The sequence below is a fragment of the Hemibagrus wyckioides genome, linkage group LG01 (genome assembly GCF_019097595.1).
Source record: "Hemibagrus wyckioides isolate EC202008001 linkage group LG01, SWU_Hwy_1.0, whole genome shotgun sequence".
NCBI classification, from domain to species: domain Eukaryota; kingdom Metazoa; phylum Chordata; class Actinopteri; order Siluriformes; family Bagridae; genus Hemibagrus; species Hemibagrus wyckioides.
In genome coordinates this window covers 15,368,060-15,389,104 of record NC_080710.1, presented here as the reverse complement: position 1 = coordinate 15,389,104, position 21,045 = coordinate 15,368,060, and the positions used below count along the sequence as shown (strand labels likewise).

The 21,045-nt window shown below is 39.5% G+C and overlaps 2 protein-coding genes across 8 annotated transcripts in view; both read right to left on the bottom strand.

Annotated features, from left to right (window-relative positions):
* myh14 (myosin, heavy chain 14, non-muscle) overlaps positions 1-9,880 on the bottom strand; it is a 29,459-nt gene extending 19,579 nt beyond the window's left edge. For all 6 annotated transcript variants that reach the window (XM_058392774.1, XM_058392782.1, XM_058392791.1 and 3 more), the window contains exons 1-3: positions 9,700-9,880; positions 2,401-2,569; positions 1,037-1,243 (exon numbers count right to left, since the gene is read on the bottom strand). In XM_058392774.1, coding sequence (XP_058248757.1) covers positions 1,037-1,243; positions 2,401-2,559 — 366 coding nt within the window. In that variant the 5' untranslated portion in view covers positions 2,560-2,569; positions 9,700-9,880. The remainder of the gene's footprint in view (positions 1-1,036; positions 1,244-2,400; positions 2,570-9,699) is intronic.
* A 2,997-nt stretch (positions 9,881-12,877) lies between these two features.
* Positions 12,878-18,643, bottom strand: kcnj14 (potassium inwardly rectifying channel subfamily J member 14). Of its 2 annotated transcripts, XM_058392841.1 has the most exons (4): positions 18,522-18,614; positions 15,535-18,404; positions 14,295-14,612; positions 12,878-14,058 (listed from the first exon to the last, which is right to left on the bottom strand). In XM_058392841.1, exons 2-4 carry the CDS (start codon positions 16,582-16,584, stop codon positions 13,756-13,758), a joined length of 1,671 nt encoding a protein of 556 aa, XP_058248824.1. In that variant the 5' UTR covers positions 16,585-18,404; positions 18,522-18,614; the 3' UTR covers positions 12,878-13,755. The 2 variants fall into 2 exon arrangements, with proteins under 2 accessions (XP_058248824.1, XP_058248831.1); XM_058392848.1 differs by having other exon boundaries at positions 15,535-18,643.
* Positions 18,644-21,045: the final 2,402 nt, after the last annotated feature.

The following is a 21,045-nucleotide window of genomic DNA, read 5'->3' as shown; positions in this document are numbered from 1 at the left end:
CCATGTAGTGTCCAATATCACTACCCCTATGCAGGGACGCAGGAAGGATGTACTGGAATTTTAAGCAGCATACATGTCGAGTGAGCTGTGATGTCACACCTGAATGACAGGTAAATCATTTCAGTTTAAGGTTAGGTTGAGTAGATAAACCAAATATCCACTTCATCCTTTCTGGCATCCTTTAACTTGGTTAACACTCAAACAAAAAAAGGAACTTTTCTTCTAAAAACAACAACAACAAAAAAGACAACAAACAAATGAACTGTCATTTTTCTTTTTTCTTTAAAAAGAAAGCATACAGACAATAACTTCTGGTTGTCTTTGACCAAATACGAGCTTGCAACACACATTTAATATCCATCACTACAGGGAAAACAAAAGAGTGTTTCATAACTAAAAGACAGGCGGTTGTTAACGTTGCATAAGTCACATAATGGAAGATAGTTAAAAAAATAAAACTGAGTGGCATAACAGAAAAGTGTTCACCCTATCATCACAAGATCTGGTGCCACAACCATGGCTAGAGGGTAAGGAAGCAAAATTGGGTAAGTTAGCGTTACTCTGTCCCTGTCAAACACAGTAAGACTAACCAAGCACAGGCATCTGTGGGCTCATGAGAATCAGTTTGAAAAGATGTGGCTGAGTGGCATCATGTGACTCATAGTGCTAGTCTTGACTCTTCCTGCTAGGTAGCTGCTGTATGATGGGGAGAACTCACTGGGTATGTTCATTCATACATGTTCATACATATTCTGATCAGGATCAGTGCATCTGGATCCTAGGGATACTGGGAATGAGGCAGGAATACACACTGGGTACTACACACACACTTTTGCATACTTTAACACTGAGGGGAAGTATTCATTTCATATTTCATTTATGCTCATTATCAGCTCAGTACCATGAAGGGTGCCAATAATTCTAGACTTCAATGTATGATTCAAGAAATATCTCTAAATAAGTTTCATACATGACCTGAGTTGTCTTAAAAACTATACCTGCATTACGCTGTATTCACACAAACACACAGGCTTACATAGATGAGTCCTGAGTAATAGCGTTCTCTCAGGTTGTGTAGGACAGATGCCTCATTAAGGCAGGTGAGGTCAGCCATGTCCTCCACTTTACTGAAGCGAGGTGGGTTCATCCGTTGAAGCTCCTCCCGCAATAATGTCAACTTTCGGCCACTATCTGTAAGCTCCACCTCCACCTCATCGCCTCGCTCCTCGCGCACACTCGCAGACTGGAAAAGAAGAAGAAGAAAAAAAACACACATCACATTAGTGTAGACAAATTTGTTTGCCTTATTTATGTCACCCGTTCTGCTTCCTTATCAAACACACACACACACACTACATCAACACTCAATAATTTAATGACTGTGATGACTGTTTGAAGTGAATACTAATGCATCACCGGATGTGTGTGGGCCTTGTCAGGCGATGATAGGTTTTTTTCTCTTTTGGTTCATCATCCGGCTGTCTTTTAGAGTGAACACAGTGCGCGACCCTCTCTCACACACATACACAAACACGATAGAACAGTGCATACATTCATGTTGACAGAGACAAGCAGCCTATGGAGGAGTGTGTTTGGGAGTGAGAAAGAATGACAGCGATAGACTGAGAATGGGAGGGAGAGTGTGAGTGTGTGTGAGCCAGACAGAGAGAGAGAGGAAGAAAGAGGGGAGAGTGTTCAGCACAAGGCTACACGATATGGACAGAAATAGCATATTGTGATTAGATTGCTTCACATTGCATCTGCAATAACACCTTGCAAAACTGAAAATCAAGTCAAAGAATTCATAAAGGCTTGCACTGATCTGAACAAAATGAATGGGTTTCTTCAGATTAAGCCAATGATTTCTAACAATGAGGAGATACAAATAAATAAAATAATAAATAAAGCATTAAATCAGTGTTTCATTTAGTACATCTACAGTGTTGGTTCTCTCTCTCTCTCTCTCTCTCTCTTTTCTCTCTTTGTGGCACAGTCACACAGTCACATTCTTTACAGACAACATATTAAAGCCTCTATCATGCTGCTGTTTAGCATTCAGTACTGCAGGCACTCTGAGAATATTGCCCTATTCATAGATAGCCATATCAGAGCTGTGGCATGCTGCTGTGGAGATCTGTCACCGAGGAGCACAGAGGAGGTTACGAGAGTACAGCATTACACAGAATGTTCAGGAAGGGAACAGTGGATTTAGTCACATATGTTTGACTTGCACAAAACACACACACACACACACACTTTAAGGGAGAGATTTTATATATATATTACAATTTATAAAGCATGATATGCCAGACCTAAAAACAAGCATGCATGCACATTGATCTTTACATCTTGGGCATGTTCGGAATGCCCCTGCTTTGGATACCCAATATCTCCTCTCACCTCAAACCCATGTTTCTCAGATGGAACCCAGACAAGCCTCTTGGCCGCCCAATCAGCTTGGCTGGAGGCAGAGAATACAGAGGTGGGTGAGCTCGGCCCCGCCTCCATGGAGAGGAAGCGCGTGACATCATTAGCACTGCTTGCTGCTGACTTAGCCATGGCTATGTCCCTGTTAGAGAGAGAGAGAGAGAGAGAGAGAGAGGTGAGAGCAGTATAGCATGTATAAAATTCTCATAAATGTTTTATTCATTTTAATTGACGATAAACAATGTTTTAGTAGTGCTTTTTCCATCTACCATCCATCAACCCATACAGTTTACTGCCACAATAAATTTCTAATTTATGAGTTCAATTGCTCTCATGATTACTAAAAAGAAGTGTATAATTTGACATGGAAATGCTGACCATCTGTTGTGGGTGGGATGAATTCAGATCTGGCCTGGCTTTTAAAAATGCAATAAAAAAATGATGGGATTTGGATAGATAGATGGATGGATGGATGGATGGATGGATGGACAAAGGTAGATCAAAATGTATTCTGACACAAAATATTACATACCGCAAACATATAATCATTGAATAACAGTAATTTACTGTAGCTATGCTGCTGTTGACAGTGTTGTAAACTTTTCTATAAAACTAGTTCCTGGGAACTGCTGTCAAAACTTACTAAACTGTAAAATGCAACGCTCTCAAAAACTACAATTTCCCTTACATTTTTATGAAATTCTGTTCTGATTTTCAATCAACCTGATTTCCAGCATACGTCTTGGATTTTCTATAGGATAAACACCTTCTTAAAGAAATTAGTTTCAACTAACTTACTGCCACAACAGTTTGAAGATACAAGGAAAATCTTGAGGTCAATTCTCAACTGCTTCTGACTTCATGCTTCTGCTTCTTCTGACAGAAATGTTAAGTATGAATGCCCTGCATTTTCTAGCAATGTGTATAACATTATAATACTCTAAGAAAATAAAAAAAATTTGATGGATTTTTAAAAAAAAAAATACTATTAAAATGACAGTATTGGTTACAGTAAAATCACCAGAGTCACCTCATAAAGGAAAAGTTAGCATTTAAGTGAATGATAGCTAACAATACATGTCCTTCTCAGCTGGTGGTCTGCACTAAAATGGATAAGGAACAATCACTTATTTAGTCTCTTAGGTTTCTAAAATTTGGCAAACTCCCTTATCCAGAGTGACTTACAATTCTCATTTTATACAACTAAGCAATTGAGGGCTGGAGGCTTTCCTCAAGGGCCCAGTGGTGGCAGCTTGGTGGACCTGGGATTCAAACTCACAACCTTCCAATCGGTAGTCCAACACCTCAGCCACTTACGTTCATCCCCATATATATCATTGTATATATCATTATACACTGACCAGGCACATTGTGACCACATGTCTAATATTGTGTTCGTCCCCCTTGCTGCCAAAACAGCCCTGACCCATCATGCACTGTGTATTCTGACACCTTTCTATCAGAACCAGCATTAACTTCTTCAGAAATTTCAGCAACAGTAGCTCGTCTGTTGGATCGGATCACACGGGCCAGCCTTTGCTCCCCAGGTTCATCAATGAGCCTTGGCCACCCATGACCCTGTCTCCGGTTCACCACTGTTCCTACCTTGGACCACTTTCGATAGATACTGACCACTGCAGACCAGGAACACCCCACAAGAGCTGCAGTTTTGGAGATGCTCTGATCCAGTCGTCTAGCCATCACAATTTGGCCCTTGTCAAACTCGCTCAAATCCTTACACTTGCCCATTTTACCTGCTTCTAACACATCAACTTTGAGGACAAAATGTTCACTTGCTGCCTAATGTATCCCACCCACTAACAGGTGCCATGATGAGGAGATAATCAGTGTTATTCACTTCACCTCTCTGTGCTCGTATTGTTATGCCTATAACCTGGTAAAAGCTTCGTCAGGCAGGGGTATTCCTCTTAACTAACTGTTCCTTCCCTGTATACAGAAGGATATCAAATTAACCTAGCAGTGCACACGGTAAAAAGTGGGAGGTTGGAGGAAATGGGAGTACCCAGAGGAAACCACAGAAGCACAGGGAGAACATACAAACTCCATGCTCACAGGATGGAAGCAGGAATCAAAACCCCAACCACAGCTGTGCAAGACAACCATGGTGATGTCCATATTCCTTCACTGTTAGTCAGACATACAGGACAATTACATATTATCTATCTCCTATCAAATTTAGACTTAAACTGCAACTCTAATTTGAATTCAGGGGTTTGATCAGAATCACAGAGTTGATTACTGATGCAATCACGAGATCAACCAGCATCTACTTACTGCTTCAAATCACACAAGGAGAGAAATGTACAAAAATCAGAAATGAAGAAGAGATATAATGTAAAACAGTTGAAGGATTTTTAATAAGAGACTGACTGACAGAGATGGACACAAGAGGAGAGAGAAGAAAATGTCAGTATTAATGTGTTACAGTGTGTGTGTGTGTGTGTGTGTGTTCACTGGAAACACTTGAGGAAGTATGACTGATGGTGATGTAAAATGACAAGGCAGATGAGACAGCAAGGAATAGCAGAGGAATCTTTAGATAGGGCCTCATACTGCAAAGTAGGCCATCACACTGCACTTGTCCTTCCTCTATTCATTCATACATTCCCCATATCAAATCATATTTCATATACAGTATGAACATCAGTACACGTGTCTACAGTATACAGGCAGGTCACCTCACTACAAACTACTTCTTACCTGCCATTAGAAATAGCTTTATTCAAAATTGTAATATAACGTATTCTAAATTCAAAAATCACACAAATTCTGATGTACCATACTGAATCATGTTATCTTCACTAACTTAAGCAATCTATATTAAATCAGTCAATAATTAACCACTTAAACTCTCTGATTATTATAACCGTATTCACCTTAACAGTGCAGTGTGTAGGAGTTGTTAAATGGGTGGAGTAAAATAAGATTTTTTTTCTCATCGAACCCAGCTCTATTTCTACCTCTGTCCCAGGATGTTCTTTCTTGCCACTGTCGCCTCTGGCTTGCTCATTAGGGATAATTTGATCAATTTAAATTGATATGGCAAATGTTTTTTTTTATATATATATATTTCTTTAAAGCTGCTTTGTCACAATGTCCTGACCTCAGCTGTGATGAAGTGCTTGTAAAGACTTTATCACCTCTTTATTACCTAAGACTCTGGATCCATTACAATTTAAGTTGGAAATCCTGGGGCTTACCACATCCCTGTGTCAGCGGATCTCCAACTTCTGGACAGACAGACAGACCACAAGCATTATGCTGGGCAGACATGTCTCACCTTCCCTAACCTTTAGCACTGGAGTCCCCCAGGGTTGTGTCCTGAGCCCCCTGCTGTACTCACTGCACACTTATGACTGTTTGGCCAAGTTTGCTGATGACACTGTTGTGGTGGCCCTGATCACTGACAATATTGAGAAGCTCAAATGTCTGGAGAACTGGTGCCAGAAGAACAACCTCCACCTGAACATCAGCAAGACAAAGGAGTTGACAGTGGTCTTCAAAGCAGGAACAGAAATACCAGACACTTAAGATCTTCAGGGCCCGAGTAGAGAGAGTAAACAGTTTCAGATACCTGAGTGTTCACATCATGCAGGACTTGTCATGGTCCTGTCACATCAACACCCTGGTGAGGAAGCCTCAGCACTATCTTTACCATTTTAGACACTTAAGGGACTTTAAACAGCCATCTAAAATGCTCTAAGCATCCTGATGGAAAGCATTCACAGCCTGGTTTGGGAACATCACCCAGCAGGATAGGCGAGCTCTCCAGAGGGTGGTGTGATCAGCTGAACACACCATCCACACTGAGCTCCTTAACTTGCAGTCCATCTACAGCAACCTGTGGTGCTGTAGATATTTGATCCTTTGTGCTATATGTAAACATTGGGGTGCATTATTTCTTTGTATTGATTATTTATGGAGGCTTGAGAATGTAGTCCATTATACAAATGTAATGTGATCTATAATGTAAATAAGTATGTATACACAATATCATCCAAGACATATTTACACATGCACATTGTAACTTCATATGCTATAAATACTAACAGCGGTGGATTATCACATTGATTTGTTACTGTAAATATCACTTAGGTTATTCAACTACTATAGAGATAGACTACCATAGATGATTTCAAATAGGCATAATCGGATAAATAATAATGTTTGGTCATTCAATAAGAAGCATTTAGTTAGAGAGCATATGCGATGCTTTAGACTAGGCGTGTGCAGTATTATAACCGTTCAGACAGCTGTTTTATAATGAAAATTAGATATTAGGCATTATGATAGAGTGCAAAAAAACATTTACTCTTTTAACGCTTATTGTCTTATGTACAATATGCCTATTATCCCTAACTAAAATGAGAATTCGCTCAGAGCATAGACCCTTAGTTGCACAATTTCACACAAATCTGCTTACTAAAGGTGTAAACAGATCATGTCAAAATAATACATAATTTACAATTTGAGGCCTGGGGTGGCCTTTTAGTAGCCAATTATATACTCTCTCAGAAAAAAGGGTACTAAACTAAAAGTTACATTTATCTGTTATACCTATAAAATGTATCTTTCACCTGGAAACATGGATAATGTGCAAAAGATACAAACATACCAACATAAAAAAAATGAAAAACATACTAACAACATAGCCTAACATAAAATTAAGCTGAGAGACTGTCACCCTGGATTTATGCTAAAGGATGCTATCTAGTGATTTTTTTTAGATTAACCCCATAATTGGTTGGGATTATACAACATATAGTCAGCCAGCATACAGTCATTTTGATCTGTTTTAAGCTTGCTGTTGCTCGGACAAGATTTTGACGGCCATGTAGTACTTTTAAACTAGCCAAATTTGGCTAAAAAACAAAAACAAAACTCCAACACTGTAACTGTCCTGTTTGCTGCTCTTCCTCAACGTGTGCAGCATTGTGATTCCTGCCCTAATGGCTTCTGTAAGCACTTGCTGCAATTCACATTTTTGACCACTAGGTCCAATAATAACTCTATGGAGCTAAAGTGGGCACCGGGCACAATGTCCCAATATTACACATCTAGAAAGCCAAACAAATCAACAGAAAATCAGCTGTCAAATAGTATGTAAAAGGCGTATGTAATGTTATTTCCAACTGTTACTCATTTTTTAAACTCCTAATTAAGTAATTAGCATTTTAGTGGAATTTAAAATGTATGGACTTGGTAATGAGGAGTTTATAAAGATTAATGTTTGTGGATGCATGTGGACATATAGTGTGGATACACACATGTGCTTTTTGAACATCCCTTTTCACAGTCAGTCCCCCTTTCCTGTTATAAAAACCTCCACTCTTCTGGGAAGGCTTTCTTTTAGATTTTAGAGCAGTGCTGTGGGGATTTGTTCATTCAGCAACAAGAGCATTAGTGAGATCAGGCAGCGATGTTGGGTGAGGAGGCCTGGGGTGCAGTCTGCTTTTCAGTTCCTTGTAAATGTTCATTGGGGTTGAGGTCATGACTCTGTGCAGGACTATTAAGCTTCTCAACTCCAACCCTGGCAAACCATGTCTTCATGGATCTCACTTTGTGCACGTAGAGCATTGCCATGCTGAAAGTTTTATTTATTTTTTTTCCATTTCATTGTCTGTACGGCGTCATTGGGCATCAAGGCAGGATACAACCTGGACGGAGTGCTAACCCATCGCAGGGCACACACACATTCACTCATGCAATCACACACTATGGGCAATTTAGAAACTCCAATCAGCCTAGTAGCATGTCTTTGGACTGTGGGAGGAAACCCACCAAGCACAGGGAGAACATGCAAACTCCACACACACAGTGAGTGGACTCGAACCCAGGACACTGGAGGTGTGAGGCAAACGTGCTAACCACTAAGCCACATGCTGAAATATGTTCAGGTTTATTAGTTCTAGTGAGGAGAAGCCACTGTAGCATACAAAGACGTTCTATTCAATTGTTTCCTACTTTGTAGCAACAGTTTAGTGTAAACCCACATATGGCTGTGATGGTCAGGTGTCCACAAAATGTTGTCCATATAGAAAATATGAACCCCACTGATAAGACATAGTACTGTTTAGTACCTGTTTTCCTGAACGTGTACTATGCTAACTGGTGCAATGGCATGCCATTTTGGGCATTTTCTTGTCACGTGGTCAGTAAAACAGTACTTCAGAGGACTTCACAATGAATACTCTGAATTATTAATAAGAATTGATGACGTTTCTGTATCTATTTTCAATTGTTCTTTTTCCATATATATATATATATATATATATATATATATATATAACGAAATGTATATTGTCGATACGCCCTCTAACAGATTTTTTTATAATACGATGACGAATGTCAGTTTATCTCAGGCCACGCGCCCCGATTCGTCTCCGTGGCAACACTGTCTGAGCCCACCAACGCAGACCACACACACACACACACACACACGAAGTTTAAGCAGAGGTCAGTGCAGGGTTTGAAAGAAAGGAGGGATGGAAGGATGAAGTTGAGGTAGGTGGGACGCCTCATGGAGGCTGAAGCCGGTGTCGCGGCAGCAATATCGCAGTGTAATAACAACAGCCTATAACAGCGTGTTACCGCTCATTAACCCGTCATAAGGGTTCTCTCACTCTTCATTCATTATTCATCTTTAAACACATGCTGATGTTTGAAACCTTGACTCTCTTTTATAATATACCCCCAACCCCACAATAGCCTCCACAGAGGAACCACACCTCGCGCTCTAGCCTGTGTGATGAATAACGGAACAGACACACAAGGTTAGGTGGACACACACACACACACACACACACACACACACACACATACACACATACACACACAGTGTTGGTCATTTTAGTGTAAGACATTATTCCCATTTTCTAGAAATACCCAAATATAATCTTTGTACTAATAGCTAAACAGTCGTGATGATTAACAAGGCTTATTAATAATGCCTAATTCAGACACTGGACTCCACACAGGCCAGTTTAAACGCCCATATTCATTTTGTGCCTTTAATTTTTGCAGTTTATTAATAATCTAAGGGAAATACATGGCGATGGGGTTTATTTTATAATAAGGTGTAAATATGAGGGCTTCATCAGAAACACAGGGCGCAGTGGTGTGCTAACGGTACCCTCTCTATACGGCTTTATATACTGCCGCATTTGGACAAACCTCGCGCTGCGTTAGCAAGGGGCTAAAGCGCTGAAATCAGATAGCCCACCCAGAATAAGGATAAAGCGCACGGCTCACCTCCGATCTGCAAGTCCGACCGACGAATATGAAGCCAAGGGCCAAGTAAAGCGTTTTCTTGATTTTTCTTGCTCTTCAGCTTGTATGAAGTAATACCGCAAATGCGGCTTTTCCCATTACAGCACTCTCAGGTGGAAAGCCGCTCACTCATTCACACTGAGAATAAAAAGGAGACAGAAGTGAGGGCAAGCCGGAGACTTCAAAGCAGCTCAAACACATCCTCCATTCGGCCAATGAATTTCATAGCCGGCGAAGAACATCCCGCCTTAATCAAAATAATAACCAATTATAGCGCAGGATGCCTTCTAATACCCGCCCACTGAATAGGACCAGTCCAGCCACGCCTTTGCACTGGTACACGTTAAAAAATCCTACCGCATACTCCCGTACTAAATAGTATGCGAGACAGAGCGGAGCCGTTACCCAATGAGGGATATCGCTGAGAGATGGACAGACTGACCAACCAATTAGAGTAAAGGAAGCTAAAGCGCGTGGGCTGTCTTATGGGTGAGGAGGCCAATGCGAGCTGAGGAACAGGTGTCTGTGCGCGAGAGCCGTCTTGGAAGATAACGGCGCGCGCGCGTGTGTGTGTGTGTGTGTGTGCAGAAGAGTGCAGCTCCAGAATCCGTACTAATGCGGAGGAATTTCAGATTTGCACATTTCTGTAACAGCAGGGTAAAAAAGATGTTAGATGTATATATATATATAAAATAATAATTATTATTATTATCATTACCCTATATAATACTATATATATATATATATACAGTATTATATAGGGTAATGATAATAATAATGTTAATAATTAAGAATAACAACAACAATAATAATAATGACTATTATTAATCGTTATTATAATACAACAAATATAATAACATTCTTCTTCTTCTTCTTCTTCTTCTTCTTCTTCTTCTTATTATTATTATTATTAGTAGTAGTAGTAGTAATAGTAGTAGTAGTTTAACAATCATCGTCATCATCATCATCATCATCTTATTATAAACTTCTTCTTTTGGCTTTTCCCTTCAGGGGTCGCCACAGCGAATCATCTCTCTCCACCTATCCCTATCTTCTGCATCCTCAACACACACCCACTAGCTTCATATCTTCATTTATTACATCCATATACCTCCTCTTTGGCCTCCTGCCTGGCAGCTCCATGTCCAACATTCTCCTACCAATATACTCACTCTCCCTCCTCTGAACATGTCCAAACCATCTTAATCTGGCTCATCATCTTATAGACAAATAGTAAAATAGTTACATATTTTATTCAATCAGTCCTCTAAAGCTTTCCTGGACTTTTCAGTATAATGCATGTTTTAGTCTTAAAACTTAGTTCAGTTAAAAGTAAAAAAGTCATGTAGACTACTTATATGGTGAACATTAACAAATGTCTCCTGCATACAGCTGTAATTGCGGAAAATGATGAGTTTTTGGGGAATTTGTTTAGAGGCTTTTTTTTATAGACTGTTATATCATAAATTGAATTCTATACCAAGTCAATGATATGCCAGCTTAAGGAGATCTGTCCCAAAGGTAAAGTAAACAATCATGCCCAGTGTTTCTGTTTTTTTCTTGTTTTCTTGTTTTTCAGATTCCTTTCTCAGAATAATATGAAAAAATATTAGGAAAGTACCATGATTATCAATGATTGGCAATGACACTAATGTTTTATTTGCAATATAAAGCTTCTGTAGAATTGTTTACTACAGAGTCTGTATGAAACATGTAGTACATTAGGAATAATGCATTAGAGTAAGAGCCATGTAGTGGAGAATAGAAAACAGAGTGATCATTTCTGAGCAGAACTGAAATATTACACTCTCTCTCTCTCTCTCTCTCTCTCTCTCTCTCTCTCTCTCTCTCTCTCTCTCTCTCACACACACACACACACACACACACAAAACACACACACACACACACACACACACACACAGATGTCCTCACACAATAAACAGCAAAATACAAAAATACCATGACAACAAACATGGTTAGTACTATTTATCTAGATATTACATCAAAATCTGCATCACATTAATTCTGAAAGACAGTTATATTTGCTATACAGTGCACATTTAAACATCTGAATGCACAGGGCAATGCAGGAACAGATCTGTGTTACACTGAGACACAATGTCTACTGAATAAAGTTTTTGTCACAGCCTTATTGTATATTGCATTTCATTCACTCTGCAAAGTGCAAATACCTTCACCCAAAATATATTAAAAGGTTCAATTCGTAACCAGTGAGCCCTCTTCCACAACCTCGTCCCCTGCCTGACCTGTTCAACAAGATTCTGAGCATTTAGTTGAAAGTTTGTATGTTTGTTTGTTTGTTTATTTTAAAAGGTAAAAAAGGGAAAATGGACAGTTACAGAGAAAGAAACTTCATAGCAAAATGAGCTACAAACATTATCAAAGTGTAAATAAAACTGTGTCTATAGTAACCAGTTTCGGTTGCCCTGGAGAACTCAACACTACAGGGACTCTAAAAGTTAACAAAGCATGAAAGCAGTAGAAATAAACAGCAGTAGACGGTCATATGCACAGATAAACTCTACCAATGAGTGCTTATGGTTTTTAAACTGTTAGACTCTGCTGAAAAAAGCAACAGTGCTGTCAGCCAAATGTGCAAAAGTTGTGGTATGTTGTTTAACTAAACACTGAATATTTTGATTTGTTGACTATCCTGAATAAAGATCAAGTTTTGCTGAATTCAAGTGTTGACATGGTACACAGTTTCATTTTAATACACTGTAATTTCACATTTGCTCTTTACATTCTAATTAATGACATTTTCCCAAATAGCATAAATGTTGTATTATTAAACTGAACAAATCACAGTTTGACACAGAGCACAAGCTCCACTACTCCTACATACCATCTGTTGGTCTATTTTGCCTTTGGTGTTAATAAATCTTCTTGTAAAAGTGAACAAGTAAATAAGTTAAACAGCAGGTCAATGAGAGGCTGTGCATTAAAAACAAAACAAAACAAAACAAAACAAAACAAAACAAAACAAAACAAAACAAAACAAAACAAAACAAAACAAAACAAAACAAAACAAAACAAAACAAAACAAAACAAAAAACAAAACAAAACAAAACAAAACAAAACAAAACAAAACAAAACAAAACAAAACAAAACAAAACAAAACAAAACAAAAAAACCCTCTACTGCACACACCTATGGAAATTTTCGATCTTGTGTCTGTTGTACAGTTCATTCTGTTAAAGCTCCTGCTGGTCGATGTGTCCTGTCCGGCACTGTCCTGTGCACTGTATTGTGCTGATGTGTTTTTATAGAGACTGTTGCTTTTCCACACACTTGTGCATCCTGTGTCACACCGTCATGAGGAAACACAACTTGAATTGTCCTGTAATTTAAAAAGTAGGCTTTCACTCTGAGGTGCAGTTACTTCTTGCAGCCATAAGAGATCACTGTTGTGTATCTGTACCACTGCTGGAACTCAGTGATCAGTGACACTGACTTTGAAAGATTGCCACGTCCAATCAGCCAAGTGGGCCAGTGTTGCAACCCTCCTCATCCTAAAATAGCCCTCTGAATCCCTCCCCATATGCTTCTCTGTCCCTCTCACCCAAACTGCTTTAATTCTGTCCTTTCTCTGTCTCAAATGTTCTGTTTTGACCTAATTGTCGTTAATTAACTGAATCTCCCTCCTCATTTGTGCAAAATTTTCTGGACAGTTCTGAACAAACCCTTTGTGAGAAATGTGCTCCCTCATTCTCACACACTCTACTCTCTCTAATTCATCATTTTTTCCTAATAGATTTCAGCAATGAGTTGATATTAATGTTTAAGCTTTTGATATTTTTCTTTCTTGCTTGGTGTGACAGCCAAGAAAAGGGCACTACCTCCACTACCTCCCTTCCTCCACTCTGTTTATTCTGATTATGACCCTGTATCATTAATCAGTTCCCTTCTCCTTTCTGTCTCCTGTCAGACATTTTGTGTATTGTACCAGCTTTCCTCATGAAACTCTACTACTGCCTTTAACTCTATCTGTATCCTCTATTCACGCTCTCTGTGACCCTAATTCTCCACTATGCCCAGGGCCTTTTGACCCCCGTGCTGAGGGTGAGTAAGTGTTTTTGGGTGCTCAGTGCATTTGCCTTCTCTAGGAGTGAGAAGAATGGGTGAAGGTGCGGAAGAGGGGGATGGAGAGATGCTGTTGGGGGAGGGAAGGGCAGAAGAAGAGAGCTGCAGAGCCACTTCATTCTCGTAGCAGAAAGAGGAACGGGAGCCCAAGATGTACTTTTTCTCAGCTAGGTCTTTAGCACTGCAGGATGGCGTGTCAGGAACCTTATATGTTCGATTGAAGTATGAGTAGTCCACCTAGAGAAGAATGAAAGGTCAAAGATGATCTGCAGCACTGCCAGAAACTTTATTAACTTTATTAAGTGATCCACCATGCAAACATAATGGAACTGTAGTATATCATATTGTATTTTGATATATATATATATATATATATATATATATATATATATATATATATAAATTGAGGATTTCATTTACAGACAATACATTTAATTTTATCCCTTATCATCAGAACACAACATTTGTCTCACCTGGTAGCCAGATTTCTTTGCGAATAGCAGAGGCTCAAAGTGGTGACCCCAAAGAATCTCAGGTGCAATGTAAGAAGAACGGCACTGTGTGGTCATGGCAGTGGCTTCGACCATGCCCTCTAGAATGACCACCACCTCCAGATTCTCATCTGACTCCAGCATCTGCCGGTCCATCTTGAAGAAAGGGCTCTCCTCATCGATCTCGTGCACAATGGTCACCGGAGACACTAGAAAAATCCGGTCAGTTCCTGTGTCAAAGCCCACATTGATGTCCTTGTGGTCCAAAGGTAGAAACTCTCCCTCTGGGGTCACCCTTGGCTATAAGAAGATGAAAGCAATCAGAATTTCAGTATGTATGTGATCTATCTTCTGATAATGTTCACAGACAAAAAATACAATAGCAATACACAAAGCCTGTAAATCAGATACATTTCCCCACAATACATAGCCACTATGGGGATTCTTTAGAAGAATAGGCAAAGAATAATGTGTTAAAAAACATTACATACACTGTACTACTTATACAACTGGAGCATCTTCTTATATTTCATCTAACAAAATCTTTCTGATAAGAGAAGTGGAGGTTTCACCAAATATTCAGTGTAATGATACTGATCATTTTAAATCCAATTTTTTGTGGCAAAATTTGCAAACAATTTCCTCCACCTAAAAAAAACTTTGCAGTTTCATATGCTCGCACTACTTATACAAAGCATATTCACATACTTATTTGACAATTTTTATATTCATTTCTGATTATGAAGGGTGGCACAAATTCTGGAGTTGACTGTACACACACTCACACATAGTAAAACAGATGCACATAAGATTTCAGTCACAGTAAACACAAACATACTGACACAACATCTAATTGGAAATGCAATCCTAGACACACACACACACACACACACACACACAAGTAAAAACAGTTCAAGTTAATCCCTCACTAATGTTATATAAATCCCTGTCAGAAAAAAAACAAGCTCTTATTTACCAAACCAAACAAGTGTCCAGATGTCCACGTCCCTCTGACTTTGCCTCTACTTCATTAATACATTATATATATATATATATATATATATATATATATATATATATAGTGAGAATATGACTGTGAGAATGTATATTATTTTCATAGTTATATATAACTGTAAAAATGCATATTATTTAGAACAAATTGCTGTAAATCTAAAACCTCATCTTCATTCTCTATCAGGTTCCATACATCTCTCTGTCTCACCTTCAGCAGCTGTGCTCGGACATGGGCCTCCACCAGGTGGCTTTTGCGCAGGTTTGCCACCCGCCACATCATGCAGAGCTTCCCATCCCTCATAGCTACTACGGCCACATCTGAGAACACCAGGGTCTCATTGCGCTTCTTGGGCTTGGCAATCTTGGCCATGACCGCCCCGATGATGAAAGCGTCGATGATGCAGCCCACAATGCACTGCAAAACGACAGCAAGCACCGCCAGGGGGCAGGCCTCAGTCACACTCCGGAAGCCATACCCTATAGATGTCTGTGTTTCCAAAGAAAAGAGAAAGGCTGCCATGAAGGTGTTCACCTCCTGAAAACAGTGGTTAGGCTCCAGTGGCTCCTCAGGCTCATCCACCGGACGCTCTGGTAAATCCACAGAAGATGAGGTAGCTGAGGATGATGAGGAAGGGGTGATGGAGGATGATGGTGGGGGACTTAAGTCTCCATGGGCAGCTGCAATGAGCCAGAAGACCAATCCAAAAAGAAGCCAGGAGAGCAAGAAGGACAGGGTGAAGACCACCAGCATCCAGCGCCAGCGGATATCTACACAGGTGGTGAAGAGGTCTGAAAGGTACCTCTGGTTCCTCTCGTTCATGTTGATGAAAGTGACGTTGCAGTGGCCATCTTTGCTCACAAATCGGCTGCGAGGCCGGAAATGAGGTTGGGCATTAAGAGGAGTCGACAAGGAAGGGGAGACAGATAAAGTCCTTTCAACTCGTTCCCATCCCCCTTCTCTCCTAGTCACACCCTCAAGCATGAACCCACAGCCTCCTTCTCTTCCTCGCCACCTTCCTCCATCATTATCATCACAATCATCATCATCGTCATCATCATCTTCCTCATTTCTCTCAGAGAGCCTCCCTGGTCCACCATTGTTTTGGTTAAGCAGCTTGCCATTGCAAGTTGGAGAAGAGAGCTCTCCTGTACAGACCCCAGTAGCATCATCACTCTGAGCCAACTTCATGACTTCCTCCTCATTAAGAGGAGTGTCCACTACTGCGCTGAAACGACGCTTGACACGTGCAGCTCCCATTACTGACGAGTGCGTGACATGCGTACGAGTGTGTTTGTTTTATCAGGTAACATACATGAGCTTCTAAACACAGAAATGTGTTCATGAAGTGTACATCAAAAAAGATGCATATAAAAAGCCAAAAAAAAAAACCCTGGTTAATCAAAATATGATTTTGTGATGGTTCATCATGATATACAGAAGAGATCCAGATCAATATTTCTTTACTTCTGAAAATATCAACAACATGACCTAAAGTATAGCAGCACTAACAAACCATTTTTAAAAATACCAGTCTCACATGGATAAGATTTTATCCAAGTTTAATGTAATCTATTAGTCTCTAATATAAACTCTAAATTCTAATAGCAACTTCACTTTATTTAAAAGCAGAGCTATGGGACTGGGTGTCAGTGCATGAGTTTGGCATGTGAGCGGACAAATCAATCGAAATCTGAAGGTACAAACACATAAGGCTTGGTTTAGACAGGACCAAAGCATACAAAAGAGCCATTAAAAAAAAAAAGACATTGAATAGCAGGATGGGAAAGCAGACAGAGAGAAGCACTGAAATAAGTCTCTTATAGCAAACAAAGGAAAGTTACAGTTTATGATAAAAAGGAACAATGGAGGAAACCAAAAACAACATGCCCATACAAACCCTCTGTGATATCTTCACCTTCTTTTGCAGGATAGAGAGTTTTTTAAAAACACAAGACAAACATGAAATCACTGTAAAACCGTGTATAGGAAAGTGGTCAGTATTTCAGTGCTGATTGTTTGATCCTTACAGGGAAATTGCACATAAATAATGTGTAGTATAACAGTTACTCACTGGGTGATTTCAGCTGACAGGTGTGGTCCATACCGATCACAGCAAACAAACAAAACACACGTCATCATAATGTAGGGGGAAAAAAAACCCAAACTACAGAACACTGATTTTATGCTATGTAACCAAAGTGAGAAATAACAACAAGCTGGGAAAAAATAAGGAAATTATATATAGTAAATATACAAAAGCACTAAGGATTTATCATGAAAAGTGGAAACTAATTAAAGTTATGACCTAATGATGAATGTTAATCGCTTCCTTGGGCTAAAACAGCATGAATGTCTGCATTTTAAGTCTTTCAGAAAATTGCATTCATTCATCTGTTCATCAAATGCAGGTGAGATATTTAGGAGAACATTTACTCTCTAACGTTTGACAGGGGCTTAAAATGAGGCCAGAGACACTAAAAAGGGTAAGCTGAGAGAAAATAGAACATGCAGGAAGTAATCAATACCTCTACAGATATCCCCCCCCCAAAAAAAACAAAAATCAAAAAAAAAGAAAAACAATTGCGGTGCTAAAAATGGTTCACTCAGGATATTGTATATTATATGGACAAGTTAAAAAGAAGTAAATGTGTTCCAGCATACACAGGATCGAAAGCAGTTATCAAAAATGATCAAATATGATTTGCATATCCAGATTTTCAGGTGTGGTTTGGTTTGCAATAAACATTTTTGTGCATTTGTGAATGGACATTATTAAAACCAGAAAGCAAAGCAGAAGAAATGCGTTATTTGTACTCAAGAATGTCTTTTGAAAGAAGGAAGAAAAAAAGATCAGAAAAGAATGAAAGGGGGAAAATGGATCATTCCTAAGCTGAGGGGTGATAGATGGTTCAATTTCAATTTCCAGCTGCTCTTATGATAACACTCATGACGACCTACATCCAGAAGCTAATCAAACGTTTCTGTCTTGGATTTTTTGGACTTTACTTTGTGTTTATGTCAGCTGTTTCTGTCCATATAGTTTAAGGGGTGACAGTCTTGTTTCTTTTCACTCTGACCTAAAAAATAAAACACACAGTTAACATTAAAACAGAAGTGAAACATGGCAAAAGCAAGACTTCACTAGCAAATTTAGTCGGATATGTTAATGCAGAAAAACAAACGTGAATAATTACCCATGCTGATATGTAATTATTGTGAATCCTCTGTATTGAAAGATAATGCAAACTGACTCTTTAGTAGGCTTTGTCATCCATTAATCTGGAAATGAAGAATGGATATTAGCAGGAATGATCAGCTGGATAATGCACCCTGAGAATACACTGATTGTATGCTATTTGAAATCATCAGTCAACAGATGTAACAGTAACATGCATTTATAAATAAAACCTTTATAAATTTGTTGGAGAAAGTGGTCCTATTCAAACTCAGCACATACTCAGGAGATACTGGTTTGAATGTAACAAATAAATGGCTTCATAAAACCAGACCCATATAAAACTCTGCAGGTTGTTTAAATACACTATATTGCCAAAAGTATTCGCTCACCTGCCTTGACTCGCATATGAACTTAAGTGACATCCCATTCCTAATCCATAGGGTTCAATATGACGTCGGTCCACCCTTTGCAGCTATAACAGCTTCAACTCTTCTGGGAAGGCTGTCCACAAGGTTTAGGAGTGTGTTTATGGGAATTTTTGACCATTCTTCCAGAAGCGCCTGAAGGCCAGAAGGCCTGGCTCTCAGTCTCCGCTCTAATTCATCCCAAAGGTGTTCTATCGGGTTGAGGTCAGGACTCTGTGCAGGCCAGTCAAGTTCATCCACACCAGACTCTGTCATCCATGTCTTTATGGACCTTGCTTTGTGCACTGGTGCACAGTCATGTTGGAAGAGGAAGGGGCCAGCTCCAAACTGTTCCCACAAAGTTGGGAGCATGAAATTGTCCAAAATGTCTTGGTATGCTGAAGCATTCAGAGTTCCTTTCACTGGAGCTAAGGGGCCAAGCCCAGCTCCTGAAAAACAACCCCACACCATAATCCCCCCTCCACCAAACTTTACACTTGGCACAATGCAGTCAGACAAGTACCGTTCTCCTGGCAACCGCCAAACCCAGACTCGTCCATCAGATTGCCAGATGGAGAAGCGCGATTCGTCACTCCAGAGAACGCGTCTCCAGTGCTCTATAGTCCAGTGGCGGCGTGCTTTACACCACTGCATCTGATGCTTTGCATTGCACTTGGTGATGTATGGCTTGGATGCAGCTGCTCGGCCATGGAAACCCATTCCATGAAGCTCTCTGCGCACTGTTCTTGAGCTAATCTGAAGGCCACATGAAGTTTGGAGGTCTGTAGCGATTGACTCTGCAGAAAGTTGGCGACCTCTTCGCACTATGCGCCTCAGCATCCGCTGACCCCGCTCCGTCAGTTTACGTGGCCTACCACTTCGTGGCTGAGTTGCTGTCGTTCCCAAACACTTCCACGTTCTTATAATACAGCTGACAGTTGACTGTGGAATATTTAGGAGCGAGGAAATTTCACGACTGGATTTGTTGCACAGGTGGCATCCTATCACAGTTCCACGCTGGAATTCACTGAGCTCCTGAGAGCGACCCATTCTTTCACAAATGTTTGTAAAAACAGTCTGCATGCCTAGGTGCTTGATTTTATACACCTGTGGCCATGGAAGTGAACACCTGATTCTGATTATTTGGATGGGTGAGCGAATACTTTTGGCAATATAGTGTATGTTGGTTTGAAAAAAATAAAATAATAAAATTCTACTACATTCAGTACAAACAAATATATACAACAAAGACAATAAAACCAGATATATAATATTTAAGCAATAATGAGAGTATGATAGAACAATTCGTTGTGGTTAGCAGTAACTGATTTTATAGTTAACTATACACTCATATTCAGTAGTAACACAATTAAAAAAACAGTATTTTCATAGAACGTTATTTACTTTTAATAAGGAAATAAATACAATTAAAATCCAAAGCATGTAGCTGTTCCATTTGCTTCTCTACAAAATCCCTTTTCTTTACATTTCATGTATAGAAGATCTAGTGAGCCTCTACAGAATCCAATTACAGTGAGTTTTAAAAGTACATGGCTATAAAACAAGCTCTATTAATAAATATGAGAACATTCAGACCTTCATGGCCAGCTCACACTAATGGAGTCTCACTTCACGAGCAGTTGTGTTTTGAGCCTGTGAACCTATAGTTTGACCTTTACAAACATTGTGTACACATAACCCAGGGCTTCATTTGTCTGTTTGTAGATGCCCTGTCTATTCCTTTCTGCTGCCCAACACATTGATCAACACACACACACACACAGAGCACCAACCCATTGATGCAGTTCCATTCAGGAAACACAGACAGTCCCACAATCCCATGGCCAATAACACACTAACAGAAAAAAAACAAACTTCTAACTAACCAAAAAGATAAATTTCTAAATTTAAACTAACTAAATGATTAATGATTGAAATAAATTATTTGTATTATAACATTAAAATCTCTCTCTCTCTCTCTCTCTCTCTCTCTCTCTCTCTCTCAATATACATGTTATAATATGTATGTTGAGAAAATATTAAGAATGTTGTTTCTTTCTGTTGCTTCAGCTTTACACACACTTTTAAAAACATTGCATATAGCTACACATCTTAATCCAATGAACCTATTCTCTT

Excerpts from the sequence above, each read along its gene's own strand:
- kcnj14 (XM_058392848.1), bottom strand. The coding sequence starts at position 16,584 with ATGGGAGCTGCACGTGTCAAGCGTCGTTTCAGCGCAGTAGTGGACACT. Across the intron at positions 14,613-15,534 it reads TCCGAGCACAGCTGCTGAAG|CCAAGGGTGACCCCAGAGGG; the intron begins GTGAGACAGAGA and ends ATCTTCTTATAG. Across the intron at positions 14,059-14,294 it reads CAAAGAAATCTGGCTACCAG|GTGGACTACTCATACTTCAA; the intron begins GTGAGACAAATG and ends ATTCTTCTCTAG.